General features: G+C 39.5%; 2 protein-coding genes across 4 annotated transcripts in view; both read left to right on the forward strand.

Annotated features, from left to right (window-relative positions):
• The window catches only part of WDR64 (WD repeat domain 64), a gene marked incomplete at both ends in the record, with an annotated part of 83013 nt that extends 69458 nt beyond the window's left edge, over positions 1–13555 (forward strand). Inside the window, 1 exon segment of the mRNA XM_081257762.1 lies at positions 13467–13555. Within this exon segment, the coding sequence (XP_081113888.1) occupies positions 13467–13555 (89 nt within the window).
• A 1987-nt stretch (positions 13556–15542) lies between these two features.
• The window catches only part of EXO1 (exonuclease 1), a 43812-nt gene continuing 38805 nt past the window's right edge, over positions 15543–20549 (forward strand). For all 3 annotated transcript variants that reach the window (XM_081216385.1, XM_081216383.1, XM_081216384.1), the window contains exons 1-3: positions 15543–15729; positions 16042–16253; positions 17455–17628. In XM_081216385.1, coding sequence (XP_081072511.1) covers positions 17468–17628 — 161 coding nt within the window. In that variant the 5' untranslated portion in view covers positions 15543–15729; positions 16042–16253; positions 17455–17467. The remainder of the gene's footprint in view (positions 15730–16041; positions 16254–17454; positions 17629–20549) is intronic.

Raw genomic sequence — 20549 nt, forward strand, 5'->3', positions numbered from 1 at the left:
TGTGATGAACAGGTAATCTGAGGAAGGACATGCCATCTGGTCTAAGAAATGCCACCTAAGGATGACAGAGAAATTGCCAGGAGCAATCTTATGCTTGCTGATCTTAAGGATCCAGACCTTTACAAAGAAACAGTGAAAGGAAAGGTGGGCTTGTGGTCCACCAGGATTCTGACTGCTACATTCAGATCCTTAGAGGAGCTCTGATGTGCAGAGTAAGACAGAAGCAATAGATGATCTGTGTTCCATGCACATTCAACATCAAACTCTCACTCAGTCCGAGAATTTTTGATGAATAGAGCGAGTGCCCTTTTCAAACATAAGGTGTTTTTTTTTTTTTTGGCGGTACATGGGCCTCTCACTGTTGTGGCCTCTCCCGTTGCGGAGCACAGGCTCCGGACGCGCAGGCTCAGCGGCCATGGCTCACGGGCCCAGCCGCTCCGCGGCATGTGGGATCTTCCCGGACCGGGGCACGAACCCGCGTCCCCTGCATCGGCAGGCAGACTCTCAACCACTGCGCCACCAGGGAAGCCCCATAAGGTGCTTTATATCACTAGTTTCTACCCAAAAGGGATCTCTCGGTGGTTCTGATAATTTCTAGGAAGCTATACAGCAGCGTTTCACTAGTATCAGTTCCAGATAAACCTGTAAATCCAAAATGTCAGAAAAGTAATTATATCATTTGAAGAGCTACTGAAGATAGGTTTATAAAGATAAAATGGCTTGAGATTAGGGTAATTATATCTGGCTTATACAAACCCAGGTATGCTTTTGCCAAAAATATTTACAAATTTTACACTGCCTTCCAGGAATTTTGATGCAGAAAACCTAAGTCCATGCCTAATGGAGGCAGACACACAATGGAATATGGTAGGTTCACCATGACTGAGACACTTCTTGAGACAAGCCTCAGTAGCTGATGATCTTGTCTCCAGTGAGCAGAAATAGGTCAGCCTAGAGACCAGCTGGAGGTGGTTTGTATAGAAAAGGAATCCAACTCCTAAATAACTCTGAGAGTCAATGAACTCAAATTTTAATTTTGGAAAGGTAATTGAGACTATCAGCCATGATAATGGGCAAGGGTCCTATCAATGACACTGAATATCATGAAAGTACAACTGGGTAGTGAGCACCTCAGAGATGGAAAAGAGTGATTCCAGAAAGTAGGGGAGGGAAGAGCAAGGATGCTTGGAGGGCAGCGATGTGGAAACAAGCTAGCTACTTTGCCATTGTAAAATGTGATCATCACAAATCAGTAGACTAGAAATGAAAATATATATCATCTTATTACAAACTGAGACCCAAACTTTTACAAAAGTCTCTATGTTTTCTAAAGTCATTACCTATTTTATTTCTGAAAACTAATCAAGCAGAGCAGTAGTGAACTATAATTATGACCTGGTAAAATTTTTTTGAAAACTAAATGCAACAGATTTTGGAAAACAAGTTTCTATTAATATGAGATGATTCATAATGAAACAGCCAAAAAGAACAGAAGGAAGTTATTCAAAATTCAGCGGAGAAGACAGTGCAAACTTCAGAGCTATAAGTCCCCTTGAAATCAGATGGAAATGAGCAAGATGGAACTCCTGGATACAATGACCGACTCTGAAAATGCACATGGAGATAAAGACTCAGAGCCTGTAAAACACCACCAAGTCCTAATGACATTTAGCTTTTTCAAGTGATACCCACATCACTCTTTCAATCACTCATTCCATAAATATTTCATACTTCCCATGTACCAGGTTCTTTGCAATATTTAATATCTTTGCTTCCTGGTGCTCTGATGTGATTTGTCACAAGTTTAAGAAAGGTTTTTTAAAAGAGTGTGCAAAGAACCTTTCTCAGCTTCTATCCCCTATTGGATCCCTCCTTTTTGCCAAGGCAAATTTAATTATTTCATAGTACAATGTTCCTATTTCTGTTGTGGTTCACTTTTATTTCAGGGCAAGCTGGTCTCTTAAGTATCTTAGGCTCAAGGACAGTATTCATCCCTGTATTTGTAACCCTTAGAATGTCGTATACACTGTAAGCACTTTATAACTATTTGGTAACATTCAGCACTGCCAGTAGGTCTATCATTCTCTGGGCCTCCGTTTCCTGATTAGTGAAATGGGTAGTGTGATTAAGGACATGTAATGTGACAGTGCTTGGCACAGGCAGGTACTTTGTGGTAATGCAGGCCTTCTAGAGCATTCAGCCCCCCTCTTGGTAACAACACTTATTTTTTATTGGAGGAGGTCATCAAGAGAATATGACTGCTGGTTGACCTGAGAGCTGGACCCTGGCAATCTAAGGCTCCTTACCCCCACCCGTCCCTGGAATGTATGTTCAGCCTACTACTGTCAGTTACTAACTGCTGTTTCAAGGACACAGCCTGGAGACAGTCATGTGCTGCTGAGACCATCTGTACTGCATATGTTACTGAACCCTGTTAAGGCCTCTCAGTAGACTAATATTCTGGCAGGCAGAAGTGGAGGCCACCCAAGACAAGCCTGTTATGTAAATCCTCTTGTTTATTAAACCTGCCTCCTACCAATCTGGAGTGGTCTGCCTCTTTGGTCTTTTCTTGCCCTCCATGTACGGGGGTCAGTTTTGAATTTCACCTGGGGAACTCCCAAGGTTGTGAACAAACACCTTTGGGAAATCACAACTTTACTACTCTTGGGTCATGAGATTTCAATGGTGATGAGTCTACTTGCGCCTTCCTCCCCAATTCTGATTTTTAAGCTTGAGTATAACCAAAGCCAGATCAATTAGAGCCAATGAACATTTGTTCTGGGTCATTTGCTGACAATTGGGAAAAGGCTCCCTTGTTCCATGGGGGTTGCTAAGTGACTTAAGATATCAAGCTCTGAGCTGCCAAGACTGCCCACATGCACAGCCTGCCCATAAACACTCTAAGATTTCCTAAAATGCTATTAATTATGACAGACCATTTTTTTATGTTCCACTAAGAATGAAGAAATGTAAGAAGAAAATGTAAGTTGCATGCTGACTTCAGAGATGTGAAAATGAGAGGAAAAATGTGCACTGTAGAATTGATGAAATATAGTAAAAGCAGTACAGAGGAAAAAGAGATGAAGAATTATATAAAATCTTAATGATACCATTATATTCCTTAGATCCACCCATATCTAAATCCTTAAGCTACTGCTGAACTATTCAGGTACAAGAAGGTGCTTATTTTGGTAAGGCTGCTGTAACAAAGTACCACAAATCAAGTGGCTTAAACAATAAAAAAATTGTTTCACAGTTCTGGAGGACAGAAATCCAAAATCAAGGTGTCAGCACATTGGTTCCTTCTGAGGACTATGAGAGAAGAACCTGTTCCAGATCTCTCTGCTTGCCTTGTAGATGGCCATTTCCTCCCTGTGTCTTTTCACATTGTTTTCCCTCTGTTCATGTGTCCAAATTCCCCTTTTCATAAGGACAATAGTCACATTAGATTACGGCATACCCTAATGATCTCATTTTAAAGTAATTACTTCTATAATAATCTTATCTTCAAATAAGGTCACATTCTGAAGTACTGGGAGTTAGAGCTTCAACATATCATTTTGGGGGGGTTGGGGGGAGACCAAATTCAACCCATAACAGAGGGGATAACTTCATTATAAGAGCTAATGTGAGTTGAGTTTCTGTCATTTACAACCAAAAGACTTCTGCTCAGTAAATTTCAATTTCCTTCCCTTAGGTAACCAAATATTCTAAGTCCCAGTAAGTTTCCAGAAATGGGTAATAATATGCATAGGCACAATTTTTATTTAACCAATTCAGTTATTTCTGAATAATTATTTATTCACTTGTTTTTATTTTTTTTTGGCTGTGCCACGTGGCACATGGGATCTTAGTTCCCTGACCAGGGATTGAACCTGTGCCCCCTGCAGTGGAAGCGCAGAGTCTTAACTGCTAGACCACCAGGGAAGTCCCACACCAGATAACTGAAGACCTAATGAGGGAAACTCCCTGGCTGTCCAGTGGTTAGGACTCCATGCTTCCACTGCAGGGAGCAAGGATTCAATCCCTGGTCAGGGAACTAAGATCCCAAAAGCTGCATGGTGCAGCCAAAAAAAAACAGACCAAATGAGAAACGTGTGAAACCTCTTGGCAAACTATAGATCACTCTATACAATTAAGTATTGTGGGCTTTTTTTCACTTAACCAATATTAAGACACTGTATTTGCTTTACATTACCTCATTTAATCTTCACAATTCCATTAAGCAGTTTGGTTAGATGTATTATTTGTCCCAGTTTTCAGTGTTGAAAATTGAAAAATAAAGAAACTAAGACATTTTTCCAAAGTCAGCTAACGAACAGCTAATACTGTGTAGTCTAGATTTTAATCCAAGTAATATATGTCCAGAGTTTAAACTCTTTACCAAGTAAGGTAGTATATAAGGAATAACAGAAGACATCTACACACACACACACACACACACACACACACACACATAAAAGGACAATGGAAAAATTGGCCACAGATGTCTGGTAAAAACATTTAGATTTTAAATGCTGAAATTAAAGCATTTATTTCTCTTTTGGTTCTGAAAATAGAACAGCTGGCTAAGTGCTCAATAAGTAGACAAAAATTCATTACTCTTTCATTCTGAGAGCAGCTGCTTCATGTAGAATTTGACTCTCACCACACAAGGACCACTCTTTGCCTTATAATCAGTGTGACTCCTTTGTTCAAGCTGAGCCTTTCCATCTTGAATGTCACCTCATTAAGCAATATGTTACTGTTTTTCTCATTTCTTTGATGTATTGATGTCTGTTTCACTGCTCCAGGTTACATTTTACTGAGTTTTTCAATAGAAGGATCCCGTCTAGGTATCTGGTGAATAAACATCCTCCATCAGCTTACCTTGGAACTATTATTTTGATATCCTGTTACAAGTCACACCTTCCCACTAAAGTCAAAAAAGCAATAACCATTTCATGCCTATGGTATGACTGATCCCAAGCTCACCAGGGAAGTGGATGGCTTTCTCTGACATTTTTGCTTTTTGTATTTTTTTTCCCCAAACCAAAAAGTTGAAGTGTTGAGACAAGTGAATAATCCTGGGCCATGAAAAAGTTACGGTAACACTGAGAATCATTAAGAGATTTGATTGCTGCTCCAATAGCAGGAAGAGCTTCCTCAGTCTCAGCCACTGGGTCCCAAGATGTATGATTTATTAAAGATCTCATATAAGAAGGAAGAGTTAGCCTGGTTGTGATCAGAGGCCCTGTCCCATGCACCTACTTAGCACTCACCTGGGAATGTATAATAGCTCTGAGGGCCAAGGTCAGAAAAAAAGATCTGTGGATCCAGAAATTTCCAGTTGCAATTGTGTCTACAGTCTTCCTGATTCCACAGCCCCATTATAGCCTGCTCCCAGCTGAAACTATGTACTGCACCTCCTCTCCTTCATTTCCACTGTTCACTGGGTAATGCCAGTTCATGTAGCTATGTGTCATTGTGAAGAATATACACTTTTGGAGTGAGGCAGACCTAGATTTGAATCACATTTGATCACATCATATAGTATTTATGATAAGCTTATTTACTTCTCTGTGCTTCAGTTTTCTCTTTTGTAAATGGGACAATAATAGTTACCTTTCAGAGCTATTCTCAGGATTAAATAAGGTACAACATGCAAAACACAGAACTTTTAAAAAAATTATTTAATTTATTTATTTATGGCTGCATTGGGTCTTCATTGCTGCACACAGGCTTTCTCTGTGGTGAGCAGGGGCTACTCTTTGTTGCGGTGCGAGGGCTTCTCATTGCAGTGGCTTCTCATGTTGCAGAGCATGGGCTCTAGACATGTGGGCTTCAGTAGCTGTGGATCACGGGTTCAGTAGTTTCGGTGCACAGGCTTAGGATCTTCCTGGACTAGGGCTCGAACCTATGTCCCCTGCATTGGGAGGCAGATTCTTAACCACTGTGCCACCAGGGGAGTCCCAAAACACAGTACATTCTAAATAAAAGTTCCTTTCCTTTCTTCTTCGCAAATCATCTCAAAAATGAAACTAAAATAATTCTGAAGGGGATCAGTAAATTGATAACTTTGAAAATGTTAACCTGATATCTATTTCTCTATGGATAAGTACATATAGTAGCCACTGAAAGGTAATGATTAAAAGCACATAGTCTATAAACTACCTTGAGATCAGATCACTTTGTAGTTCACTTGTCTCATCTGTAAAATGGGGATAATAAATTTGCCAACCTCATAGTATTGTTATGAGTGTTAAACAAGTCAAGCAGGTAAAATATACAACAAACCTGAAACATACTCAGTGTTTGCTAAGTGTTATAATTCAGGACTCTTAGAGTAAAACTTATAATTTATACAGATTAAGATAGAGATTTCCTGTTTATTTTAATATTTCAATCCCTTAAAAGAGAGCTCTGCCAAATACCTATGCCAGTTTCTCTAAAATGTGTATTTTGGGACCAACTATATTATTTTTTAGAGGTGTCATTTTGTGTAAATGCACTACATAGGTTTTTGCAAAGGAAAAAAAAAGGCTGTTTAAAAATCGTTTTTCCTTCATAGTAGGGAATAAAAACCTACATCTATTCTTTTTGCATCTGATGTCCTAGATTATTCAAATAAAACTCATGTTGACAACCTTTTGATTCTTTGACAGTCAAGTAACTGCAAATAGCTTTATTACTCAAAGTTCTAAAAATATCAGTGACTACTTTCAGATACAGGCTAGTAGATAATTTATTTTTTAAAAATATTTATTTATTTATTTATTTATTTGGTTGTGCTGGGCGGGCTCACTAGTTGTGGCTCACGGGCTCCTGAGATGTGGCACATGGGCTCCTTAGTTGTGGCATGTGAACTCTTAGTTGTGGCATGCATGTTGGATCTAGTTCCCTAACCAGCGATCGAACCTGGGCCCCCTGCACTGGGAGTGGGGAGTCCTAACCCACTGTGCCACCAGGGAAGTCCCTGGTAGATAATTTCAATATTCATTCATTCAACCAGAATTTACTGAGAATCTACTCTGTGCCAGGTAGTGTTATACAATACAGATGTTACCAAACTCAGGTTTGGCTGCTTGCTGCTCGAAAATCAATGTCCAAGAGGCAAGTGTTGGTAGAATGGAAAGTTGTTTTTAATCAGAAAAGCTGGCAATATGGGGAGGAGGCAGACTCATGTCCCCCAAAACCAACTCTGAAGATTCTGCTTGGCCATGAAAGTTTTTAAAGGGAAAAAGGGAAGTAATCTCAGTTAATAGACAGACATAGGGAGTCATACTTGTAGCCATTTCCTACTGTGTGGAAGCTTGTTGACTAGTGATCTTTCTATAAATGCTACCTCATACACACAGTTTGTTTGCAAGATTACTGAAGGGGAAGGTAGGGGAGTGATCTGGTCATCTGTTATTTATTCTTCATTTTTACTTCTTTGATCTATGGAAAAAACCAACAGGTTAAGCAACATATTGTGTGATCAAAAGATCTGAAAGGTGTGCTTAGGCTGGACATGAGTAGAGCATGGGGGTGCCTGGCTTAAGATTAGTTACAATATAGCTTTGCTAAAGTGGCAAGAAAAAAGAGGTCTCCTGCTGAGGGTGATTTCCTGCAAAGAGCTGCTTACACAGACAAAACTCGCTGCCCTTGTAGAGCTCTCATTATAGTGGGAAGGGAGAGGGTCAGTGAACAAATAGATTACTAAAATACGTAATATTCCAAATTATGGAAGGTAACATGGAGAAAAAAAAAGTCAGAGAAAGGAAAATTGGGTGACCCAGGGTAGGCAGAGGAATTACAATATAATGGTTAGAGAATGCCTCACTGAGAGGGAACCTTTTCAGCAAAGACCTGAGAGAAGTGGAGCAGGTCACGTGGATATCTAGTGGAAGAACATTCTAGGAAGAAGGAACAGCACATGCAAAGGCCTACAGGTGGGTGTGTATCTGGCATGTTCAAGGAATGACAAGGAAACTAGTGTGGCTAAGTAGAATAAGCAGCAGCAAGAACAGCAGAAATTGAAGCCACAAGAATGTCCATAGAAGCATTACTAATAATAGCCCAAACCTGGAGACAACTCAGATATCTGTTAGTAGTAGAATGGATAAATTACATTTATATAATGGAATTGCACATAGAAACAGAAAAGAAAAAAGACTATAGGTTCTTTCAATAATATGGATGAATCTCAAACACAGTATTAGGCAAAAAAAGGCCAAAGCTAAAGAAGAAAAACTGCATGATTTCACTTACATAAACTTTATTAAAAAGGCAAAATTAGTTCATACAGTTAGAAGAAAGATTACAGTTGCCTTTAAGGAGAACAGAGATATTTGTTATTGGAAAGGGGATACAAAGGGTCTTTTGGGAGGGTTGAGTGGAGGTAATACGTATGTTCATTTTGTGGTAATTTGCTTAGCATTTGCGAACCTTTCTGTACATATGTTATACAAAAAAATTAAAAAAGAAAAATATACAGAAATGAATGGAAAAATATGATATAGCAAGTACACACAATTCTTTCAAGAAATTTTACAATGGGAGCTGAGAAATGGGACAATAGCCAAAGGGTAATTTTGAAGAAGAGAGAAATGACTGTTTTGGAAACTCCCATATTTGCCATAAATAAGAAACACCTGTCCTATTATTTACTTAGGTTTTCTTTACATTGACTCATATTTAATGTAAATTTATTTAAAAAGCAAATTTCATATTAACATTATAAGAATCACTTGACATAATAAAACTGTAAAAATACAATGAAAAAGCCATTCAGTTAAAATAATCTAAAAATGTAAAAACAATTAAGTGTAAATAAATTAATCTAATTGAGCTAAAAAATAAGTTCCTCAGTCAGAAAACTAGAGCTGTTAATAATCACTCAGACAAAAAAAGCATTCTGTTCTATGTCTATATAACCAGCACCACCTCTGCTCACTTTTCCATAACTATCTCTTATAGTTTAAGAACCCCATTTCAAACATTTATATTGAGTTCAACAGAGAAAAAAATGAAAACACAGTCCTCACAACTCTAGGACAAAAGGATGCTGACCTGCCCAGAACTTGAGGTCATTCCCAGTTCTGTGTCTCCCTGGCTTGGAGGGAAGTTGGGCTCTGAAAAAAAGCCCTCCCTTGCTGACTGAAAAGAACCATCCCCACATCTCTTCTTGTAAAGTGCTGACATGTGCATAAGTATGGGCATTGGGGAGATGCTGCTCAGCTGTGGCTGTAGCAACCTTGCCTGAAACAAGGTAAAGTTAGGAGGGCATCCCAGAGAGGCTGCAAGTGATCACATCACTGAGTTCTAAGGCCCTAAATCACCTCCCCAATTCCACATCTTAGAATACACTGCTTCATAACAATGGAGGCAATATTTTCCAAATTAAATATCAGGGTACGTGATCTTTCAGCAAGATAGAATATTTTAAAAAACAGAGCTGCCCAACAGCCACAGCCAGGCACCCTGCATCCTGGCCAAGGGCCGCCCCACCCACCAGTGCACACAGCAGCAGCTATGGCCCTGCCACAACAGGACATCTCCTAAATAAATCCACTACTTGAAGACTGGAAGAGATGGATATTTGACCTAATGCATTGAAACAAACACAGCAAATTAGACAAAATGAGACAGAGGAATATGTTCCAATAGAAAGAACAAGACAAAATCTCAGAAAAAGAACTAAAAGAAGTGAAGATAAACAATTTACTTAATAAAGAGTTAAAAGCAATGGTCATGAAGATGCTTACTGAACTCAGGAGAAGAATGAATGAACACAATGAGAACTTCAACAAAGAGACAGAAAATATAAGAAAGAACCAAACAGAAATTATAAATGAATTGAAAAATACACTAGAGGGGTTCAACAGCAGACTGGATGAAGTAGAAGAATAAATCAGAGAACTGAAAGACAAAGCAATGGAACTCACCCAGACAGAACAGCAAAATGTAAAAAGAACTTTTTAAAAATGAGGACATTTTAAGGGACCTTTGGGATAACATCAAGCAGAATGACATTTACATTATAGGGTTCTAGAAGAAGAGAAAGAGAAAGGGCCAGAAAAATTAATTGAAGAAATAGTAACTGAAAACTTCCCTAATTTGGGGAAGAAAACAGACATCCAAGTACAGGAAATATAAACCCAAAAAGACTACACCAAGACACATTATAATTAAAATGGTAAAAGTTAAAGACAAAGAGAGAATCCTAAAAGCAGTAAGAGAAAAACAACTTGTTGCATAAAAGGGAAACCCCATAGGGCTATCAGCAGATTTTCAGTAGAAACTTTACAGGCTGGAAGGGAGAAGCATGATGAAGTCAAACTGCTGAAGGGGAAAAAACTTCCAACCAAGAATTCCCTATCCAGCAAGTTATCATTCAGAATTGAAAGAGAGACCAGGAGTTTCCCAGATAAGTGAAAGCTAAAGGAGTTCATCCTCACTTAACTGGCCCTACAAGAAATGATACAGGAACTTCCTTAAGCTGAAAAGAAATGGCACTAAATAATAATAAGAAAACATGTGGAAGTAAAAATCTCACTGGAAAAGGCAGGTATTAATAAAAATAGTGGATCAATCACTTGTAAAGCAAGTATGAGTGTTAAAAGACAAGAGTAGGAAAATTAACTAAATTACAATAAATAGTTCAGGAATGCATAAAATAAAAAGATGTAAAATGTGTCACTGAAAACACAAAACATGCAGGGGAGGGTGGCAAAAGATAAAGCTTTGGAATATCTTCAAATTTAAGTTGCTACCAACTTAAAACAGGCTACTACTTACATAAGATGTTATAGGTGAAACTCACAGTAACAGAAAAGACTTATAGTAATTATACAAAAGAAAATGAGAAAGAAAACTAAACATATCTAAACATAACACCAAAGAAAACCATCAAAAAACAAGAAAAGACAGAAAGAGTAGAAAGGAACAGGGAGAAACTACAAAAACAACCAGAAAACAATGAATGGCAATAAGTACATACCTATCAATGATTACCACATTAACAAAATCAAGGATAAAAACCATATGATCATTTCAATAGATGCAAAAAAATTTGATAAAACTCAACATCCACTTATGATAAAAACTCTCAACAAAGGGGGTATAGAGGGAATGTACCTCAACATAATAAAGGCCATAAGTGACAAACCCACAGCTAACATCACACTCAGCTGTAACAAGCTGAAAGCGTTCCCTCTAAGATGAGGAACAAGACAAGGATGCCCACTCTTGCCACTTTTATTCAACATAGTATTGGAAGTCCTCATCACAATTAGACAAGAAAAAGAAAAGGCATCCAAATCATAAATGAAGAAGCAAAACTCTCCTTTTTGCAGATGACATGATACTACATATAGAAAATCCTAAATACTCCACCATAAAACTGTTAGAATAAATAAATTCAGTTAAGTTTCAGTTTATAAAATCAACATACAGATCTGTAACATTTCTATACACTGATAACATACTATCAAAAAGAGAAACAAAAAATAATAATCCCATTTATAATTACATCAAAAACAATAAAATACCTAGGAATAAATTTAACTAGGGAAGTGAAAGACCTACACACTGGAAACCATAAGGCACTAATGAAAGAAATGAAAGAAAACACAAATAAATGGAAAGATATTCCATGTTCATGGATGAAAGAATATTGTTAAAATGTCCCTGTCCCAAAGCAGCATAGACTCAATGCAAACTACCAAAATTCCAATGGCGTATTTCACAGAACTAGAGCAAATAATTCTAAAATTTGTATGGAACCACAATAGATTCCCATCAGGCAAAATAATCTTGAGATAGAAGAACAAAGCTAGAGGTATCACACTTCCTGATTTCAAACTATACTACAAAGCTATAGATATCAAAACAGATTGGTACTGGCACAAAAACAAACAAACAGCTCGATGGAACAAAACTGAGAGCTCAGAAATAAACCCATACATATATGGACAATTAATTTACAACAAAGGTACAAAGAACATACAATGGAGAAAGGATAGTCTCTTCAATAAATGGTGCTGGGAAAACTGGACAGCCACATGCAAAGAATGAAACTAGACCACTACCTTGTACCATATACATAAATTAACTCAAAATGGATTAAAGACTAGAATGTAAGACCTGAAACCATAAAATTTCCAGAAGAAAACATAGGCAGTAACCTCATTGACATCTATCTTCATGGGTTTTTTTGGATCTGACTTCAAAGGCAAGTGACACAAAAGCAAAAATAAACAAATGGGACTACATCAAACTAAAAAGCGTCTGCACAATGAAAGAAACAAGCATCAAAACGAAAAGGTAACCTACAGTATGGGAAGAAATCTGCAAATCATGTAGCTGTTAAGGTGTTAACATCCAACATATATAAAAAACTCATGCGGGCTTCCCTGGTGGCGCAGTGGTTGAGAGTCCGCCTGCCGATGCAGGGGACACGGGTTCGTGCCCCGGTCCGGGAGGATCCCACATGCCGCGGAGCGGCTGGGCCCGTGAGCCATGGCCGCTGAGCCTGCACGTCCGGAGCCTGTGCTCTAGCAACGGGAGAGGCCACAACAGTGAGAGGCCTGCGTATCGCAAAAAAAAAAAAAAAAAAACAACAACAAAAAAACTCATGCAACTCAACATCAAAAAAACCAAAAAACAAACCCAAACAACCCAATACAAAAATGGGCAGAGGATCTGAATAGACATTTTCCCAAAGAAGACATAAAATGGCCAACAAGCCATTGATGAAAAGATGTCCAACCTCACTAATTATTATGGAAATGCAAATCAAAACCACAATGATATATCACCTCACATCTGTTAGAATGGTTATTATTGAAAAGACAAGAAATAAATGTTGGAGAGGATATGGAGAAGAAGGAACCCTTGTACACTATTGGTGCGGCTACTATCGAAAACAGTATGGAGATTCCTCAAAAACTTAAAATTGGAACTACTATATGACCCAGCAATTCCACTTCTGGGTATTTATTCAAAGAACCTTAAAACATTACTTTGAAAATTATATACACCCCTATGTTCATTACTGCATTATTTACAAGAGTCAGAATATGAAAACAACATAAGTGTCTACTGATGGGTGAATGGATAAAGATGTGGTACATATACAGCTGTCCAGGTACATTTGAATTTCAGATAAACATGTAATTTTTTTTTAGAATATGTCTCAAATATTGCACTAGACATACTTATACTAAAAATGTATCTGTTGTTTATCTGAAATTCATCTGTAACTGGGCCTGTATTATTACTTGGTAAATCTGGGGGACAAAGTCAAATAAAATAGTATGAGAAGGGTCAGGGCAGAGGTCATCACAGGATGTTTGGGCACATGTCAGGGAAGAGTTCATAGAGCTGGTAAGACTGAATCTTAAGCTGATAATTTATGGTGTGTACCACTCATTTCAGAATTTAATAACACATCATCATGAGTTATGATTTAATTTTTTGATGAATATACGTTTTGTCTACAGAATTAGATCCTACGTTGCTTGAAGACAGCAACCAGTTCTTTGCGTTCCCCATACCACCTAGTACTGACAGGCACACCAAAGGCGTGTAGTAAGGAACTGCATGAATGGATTCAAAAGGTTTTATCTTCGCAAAGAGTAAAAATATTCTGTTTATGAAATCATTGTTAACTGGTGTTCTCTTTTTTAGTTTTTAAACACTGCAGCCAAGAATCCAGTCTGGTAACTTTGGAGTCAAATTAGTAATAAAGATAAGGGTTGTCTGTAGGGCAGTAACCTATGTTAGTTTCATGATGCTGTGGGAACACTTTTGATATCTGGGCTCCTTCCTAAGACCCTTATGTGTGGCATACTCTTGCTTGGATCAGACATATTGAAGCAGTACTTACAGTAGGTAGTCAGTCCAAACTGACTACTGACAAACACATCCCACTCACACTTAAGTTCCTCTTCAACCTACAGTTTGGAACTGTCCCCCACCTTCCACTACAGTCAGCTCCAAGCTGGTCCAGAGTGAGGTCTACCGCTATTCAGCTGTTAGAATCACAAGGGAAGATAATTTTTCTGACCTCCTCTCCTAGCCTCAGCTCTTCAGACCAGAACTAGGGAGGCAGCCTTGCTCCCACTAAGCACACTTGACCAAGTGGCACCTTTCCAACAATTTATAAGGTAATATGTTGACATGATAGATGTTAGATTGATCATGAAAAACTTTAAAAAGAAACCTGAGAGAAACATACAGAGTAGGCAGTCAAAAAGGGAGCATTTTTTAAAACGTGCTCACTTCTTCCCCTTTAACTCCTTAAATTGAGTCTGAATTATCATTCGTGCCCATCTCTGGGCCCAGAGAACACTCTGTGGTCTGACCTAAGGTTCTTCCCAATTTCTTTTTACCACAATATTTCTAAGAAGACAGTAACCAGGTCTAGAGCATTATGAGGACTTGAAGCTTCCGCCACCAAAGTCAAAAACGTCTTTAAAGTCTGTGCACCATAGACCCATTTTCATGACTGGTTATAGTTTCCCCAGGCCAAAGGTAAACAAAGCTGGACACTACGTAAAGTAGTCAGGACAGATTTTAGTCAATAATATATTGCAACAGGGAAAAGCGTCAAGCATGAAATGAACTCACCCTGGATTTGTACATAAGTTACTGGGCAGTTACAAGAGGAAATGGGGGTGTAAGTGAGTGGTGGCTCAGTAGAGGCAGGGAGTGAAAAACAAAAAAGAATCGGGAAGGAGAACTGGAGACTCACCTGGGATTGCTAACCAGAATTTATGGCAGTTAGGCTCCTCCCCTCCTAGAAACGTGGGGGTAGAGATCCTACCTTCGGATGTTGACCGGAACAAATGCTAAATTCTTTTGGCAGCCTTGAGCTTTCTCAGGCAGGCACTTCGAATGGGGCTGGGGTCATTCGACGGATGTGGATTTGATGTTAAAAAACCATGTTAGTGTTTGTTCAAGTCTTTACATGCCAAGGTTGAGGCCTTGAGAAGAGGGCAGAGAAGCCTGGCCAGCCCGGTTAAGGGAAGACTCTCTGTCACTTATCAGTTAAATTATTCAGTAAGCGCTCCCTCCCCTTCCCAAAGTCTACAGGAAGGGTCCAGGGAATAAATATCTCAAACTGCACTTTCTGTGTCCCTGGAGCCCACGTGCAGCTGCCTGTCAAGAGCCAGGGTTAAGCAGCACAACACAAGGACTAGGGACAATTCCAGCAGGGACCCTTTTTAAGTTTAGAAACCTCAACACAAACACGCTGCGGACCTCTCAGAGCTTCAGCGCTCGGACCTGAGGCCGCAGTCGGGAGAGATCCTTGACTCCTAGCAGCCCGCGAGAGGAACTCAATGCGCATCCCGGGCGCCGTGCCCTGTTGGCCAGCAGAGCCAGCTCCGCTCACCCCTCCATAAGGCTGCCCCGGGAACCAAGCGCTTGCAGCTGCAGCATGCCGAATCCAAGCGGCGAAATCCGGGCTCAGGCCGGAAGCGGGAGGCCGTGGGAGGCGGAGCCGGCATCGCAAGTGCGTGACGTCACTTCCTCTGGGCGGGGTCGCGGGTCATCCCGCGCAAATTGAAAGGTTGGGCCGCTGGTGCACAGCTGCGTCCATGCGCCCCTGCCCCTTGAGTTCCCCGCAGCCGCCTAGCGTGCTCCGGCCCAGGCGAGTGGGGGCCGTGGGGATAGGCTACTGAGCCCTCACCGGGCTGCCTTCGGACGGACGGCGGGCGACCTACCCGGGAAGCGAGCGGAGCGGGCTGTGCAGGGCACGCGGTGGGTCCCCGCTGGTTCCCGCCCCTGCCCTCGGGATCCGGGGTCTTTGGGGCTGAACGGGAGGGTCTCACGCGTTCCCGGACCCTGCAGTGGCCCTGAGGGCGGCGCGGGGCTGGGGGGTACCCCTGAAATGAATTTGTAGTGCGGCGGTGTATGGGCCGGGAGAGCGCGCTCGGCCTGGCTAGGGCTGCGGTTCGGCGAACGGAGGGAGGGTCCTCTTGTTTTCCTGCGGAAGCTATCAGGTCAGTTTTACATGCAACCTCCTAGCTTCCAAATGTTTGACAAGTACATTGTTTTCTTAACGTTGTGCAGACCAAAGGAACGTGTCTCCTGGAAAGGGCTTGTGGGCCGCCCTGCCAATCCCTGTGAGACGGGATGGAGCGGTGGTGACATTGTGCTGTCACTACTACTTGGTGCTGCGGGCGGGCTCCTGAGGATGCTTTGTGCCTAAGGCCCCCCATCGTTCTCATTGTGCTGAAGAGGAAACATTTATTCGAGAATATTTACCTAACTTAGAAAAAAATGTAAGTTTCACGAAATGTATATACTACGTCAGTTTTCCTCAGAGAAAGAAAACTCTTTTCAGGAACATCTGAGATGTAGGAGACTAATTGTTTTTCCTAAACTGTGGCTAGAGGACCTCCTGCATCCAAATTACCTGCCATATTTAAAATTTAGAATTCCCACCTCACTCCAGGACTAGTGAATCATAGTCCCTAGGAGTGGAGTTGAGAATGTGCCAAGAATTGAAATTTGAGAACTGCTGAACTAGAGTATCACAGCTTTGATACAGGGTTTCAACAGGGTATGTCTGACTTCTGATCCTGTACTTTCTTCCTTTCCTCCCAAATGTAATGCCTTATGGGAGAGATTTATTTTAGGAAATGCTGAGCAGCTGCTCAGTGTCTGCTGCTTTTACTTTTTTATCAGGGGAGTTGGGGGAAGGGGCAATAGTTGCTTGGGAAAGGACTGGCAGCTACAGACAGGTTTCCATATAGAAAGGGCTTGGGAGCTGCAACCTAGACGGAAGAGGGTGGGAAGCTAAAACGTTTTCCTTGAAACTATTTGCACAGCAGGCACGGTTTCACATTATTTGGGGATAGCTTTCAGAGAGTCCAGTGGAGTTGCCCCTGGACGCCACCCACCACTGCTTATAAACAGAACGTTCATTGCTTGGAATAAAGCGTTCTGATGGCAGTAAATTTCAGTCCTAGAAAAGTACAGCTTTAGTTCTATTATTGTGTTTGATTATGTTATTTTTCAGGTAAAATGTTCTACAAACTGTTTTGCATGTTATTTCTTATAATGCCTGTGTAGAGGCAATGTGGTATCAGCATACACAGTTTTATAGATTTTAACAATGCCTTTTTGGAGAGAAGACAGACTCATACTTTTTAGTACCTTCTGCTTGCTTCATACTGTGTTAAGGGCTTGGAGCAAATGTTATGATTCCAAGTGGGAAGGCACTTTAGAAAGAATAAACATTAAGGAACTATGAAGTGGCATTAGAGATAGTATTAGTGATTAGGGTAAATATTCTAGACTATGGAAATTGTTTGACAGGGAGGAGGAGCCCACTTAAAATATTAAAGAGCATGATTCTCATATATCTGAATGATAATAGTTGCTATATCAGTTTCCAAGCTCTTTTTCTTTATTTTTCCAACACTTTTGGGTAAATATATTTTGCTTTAAATTTTGCCTTTCTCTTTTCATATCACGTAGTTAACTTGGCACTATGGGGATACAAGGATTACTGCAATTTATCAAAGAAGCTTCTGAACCTATCCACATGAGGAAGTATAAAGGGCAGGTAGTAGCTGTGGATACATACTGCTGGCTTCACAAAGGAGCTGTTGCTTGTGCTGAAAAACTAGCCAAAGGTGAACCTACCGATAAGTAAGTTTGGACCTTATATTAATTCATTGCCAATTAAGAATGAGACTTATAATGCCTTTTTTCAGAAAGGGATCATTTTTATTCAATGCCAGGTTTATCAAGACGTGAGAGTATGGGCTTTAGAATATTGCCAAATCAGGGAACATTTCCTTCTATGTTATAGTCCTAGTTTTCATTCTTTCTACTAAGCCAGAGTATTAGGACACTAATGGACAAAGACTGTCTTCTTTATTCTTTATCTAAGATAAACTCTTTAATAACAATATTCTAAAAATCCATGGTGATTTCAGACTCCTACTTTCTTGGGTACAGACAACACATTGCTAAGCCCTATTAGCAAAACAAGGTAGTTGCTTCTAAGGGACACGTTGTTCTGACTCCCTTTTACTTCACTTGGGGCCAAAACTGGTGACCATTTTGACATCCAGTCATAACTCTGTGACCTCATTTGAGGCAGGAGGAATGTCCTCTTTATTTTTTAAATAGAAACACTAGAAAAACAAGCAAGCATAGTTTTTGGACAGAGATTTCCCACAGGAATTTGGATACTATTATGTGTTTTCTTTTTTGCAATATCTAATTTATCTCCTAGAGGAAAGGCTCACAGATCTTAGTCTGATTCACTTAAGCACAATGGACAATAATAACCCTTTTTGTTTACAGAAGATGGAGGGAGGGGGCGGGGATGGAGAGTAACAGAGAAGTCATTATTGAAAGGTGAATGTATGTTTTGGGCTTTCAGGCCTATGAAGTTAATTTGACCAAAAGTGACCTGTTACAGTTTGTGTGGATCTGAAGGAGTCTGGGCACTTCTGCCACTCCAACTGTTACAATCATTTTTTGAAAGTGATTTCTTTTCCACCACTAAATTTGAGCAGTTGCAATTATGGTTGAAGACTGCAAGTTTTTCAGTGCTACCTTCAGTGTTTCTTTGAATTGTCTTCACTGGGGGGAAACTTTATCTCTAGTTTTTTGGTAATTTTTAAGGATTCTGAGATTTTTGACTAACTGGAAGAGTCGTCCAGAGTACAGGGAGTATCCTTTGTTATCAGAGATGAACTCCACAGGACTGACCATGTTGTAGGTGTTTAGTAAATGTTTACTGAACTAGAAAGTTTCAGGACTTCCAGCCAAGTATTGTGTAATTTTTTTTCACCACTGCAACTAATAAGTCACATTTGATAGTTTACTTTCCTTTTCTTTTTCACCTTGGATGGGGATATTAACCAGAAAAGGTCAGAAAATTTGGATAAACCTAAGATAAACCTTTATGACCCTAATAAAGAATGATGTTGCTCTATATGTGCTGACCTGGAAAGATGTCTACAATATATAAAGTGAGGGCACCAGGTGTCTGATGTTTATATTCTCTCTAGTAATTTTTTTTTTGCCATGCTGCATGGCATGCAAGATCTTAGTTCCCTGACCAGGGATTGAACCCATGCCCCCTGCAGTGGAAGCACAGAATCCCAACCAGTGGACCACCAGGGAAGTCCCTCTGTGTAGTTTTTAATAAAAAAGTAAATTTCCTTTAAAATTTATTACAATTTTATGTTTGCTTTCTTCTATTTTTACTTGATACTTAATCAGTAGGTCCCAATCATTGTTCTGTAGACCAATCAAGGTCTATTGTCACTGGTTTACAATAAAAGGAAAAAAAGAACAATGTAGTGAATTTTCCATTAAGATGAATATATTTGATTTAGAAGATTATCTTTTAAGATTGTGTCTTTTTATTCATATTTTTGAGTTAAAATTGATGGAAGTTGTATGTGTAGCTATTGTTTTTAAATTTTATTGATGTATAGTTGATTTACAATGTTGTGTTTAATTTCTACTGTACAGCAAAGTAATTCAGTTATACATATATATAAATTCTTTTTCCTTATGGTTTATCCCAGTATATTGAGTATAGTTCCCTGTGCTATACAGTAGGACCTTGTTGTTTATCCATCCTATATATAATAGTTTGCATCTACTAATCCCAAACTCCCAATCCTTCCCTCCCCAACCTCTCCTCCCCTTTGGCAATAACAAGTCTGTGCTCTATATTTGTGAGTCTGTTTTTGTTTCATAGATGTGTTCATTCGTGTTGTATTTTAGATTCCACATGTAAGTGATATCATATGGTATTTGTTTTTCTCTTTCTGACTTACTTCACTTAGTATGATAGTCTCTAGGTCCATCTATGTTGCTGCAAATGGCATCGTTTCATTGCTTTTATATGTATACCACATCTTCTTTATCCATTCATTTGTCAATGGACATTTAGGTTGTTTCCATGTCTTGGCTGTTGTAAATAGTGCTGCTGTGAAAATAGGGGTGCATGTATCTTTTCAAATTACAATTTTGTCTGGGTATATGCCCAGGAGTGGGATTGTTGGATCATATGGCAACTCTATTTTTAGTTTTTTAAGGAACCTCCCTCCATACTGTTTTCTATAGTGGCTGCACCAATTTATATTCCCACCAACAGTGTAAGAGGATTCCCTTTTCTCCACACCTTCCCCAGCATTTATTATTTGTAGACTTTTTAATGATGACCATTCTGTGGTGTGAGGTGGTACCTCACTGTCTCACTGTTGTTTTGATTTGCATTTCTCTAATAATTAATGATGATGAGCATCTTTTCATGTGCCTATTAGCCATCTGTATGTCTTCTTTGGAGAAATGTCTATGTAGGTCTTCTGCCCATTTTCTGATTGGGTTGTTTGGGGTTTTTTTGTAATTGAACTGTAGGAGCTGTTTGTATATTTTGGAAATTAAGCCCTTTTCAATCACAGCATTTGCAAATATTTTCTCCCAGTCCGTAGGTTGTCTTTTTGTTTTGTTTATGGTTTCCTTTTCTGTGCAAAAGCTTGTAAGTTTGATTAGGTCCCATTTATTTATTTTTGCTTTTATTTCTGTTGCCTTGGGAGCCT

The sequence above is a fragment of the Mesoplodon bidens genome, assembly GCF_964165515.1.
Source record: "Mesoplodon bidens genome assembly, chromosome: 2".
NCBI classification, from domain to species: domain Eukaryota; kingdom Metazoa; phylum Chordata; class Mammalia; order Artiodactyla; family Ziphiidae; genus Mesoplodon; species Mesoplodon bidens.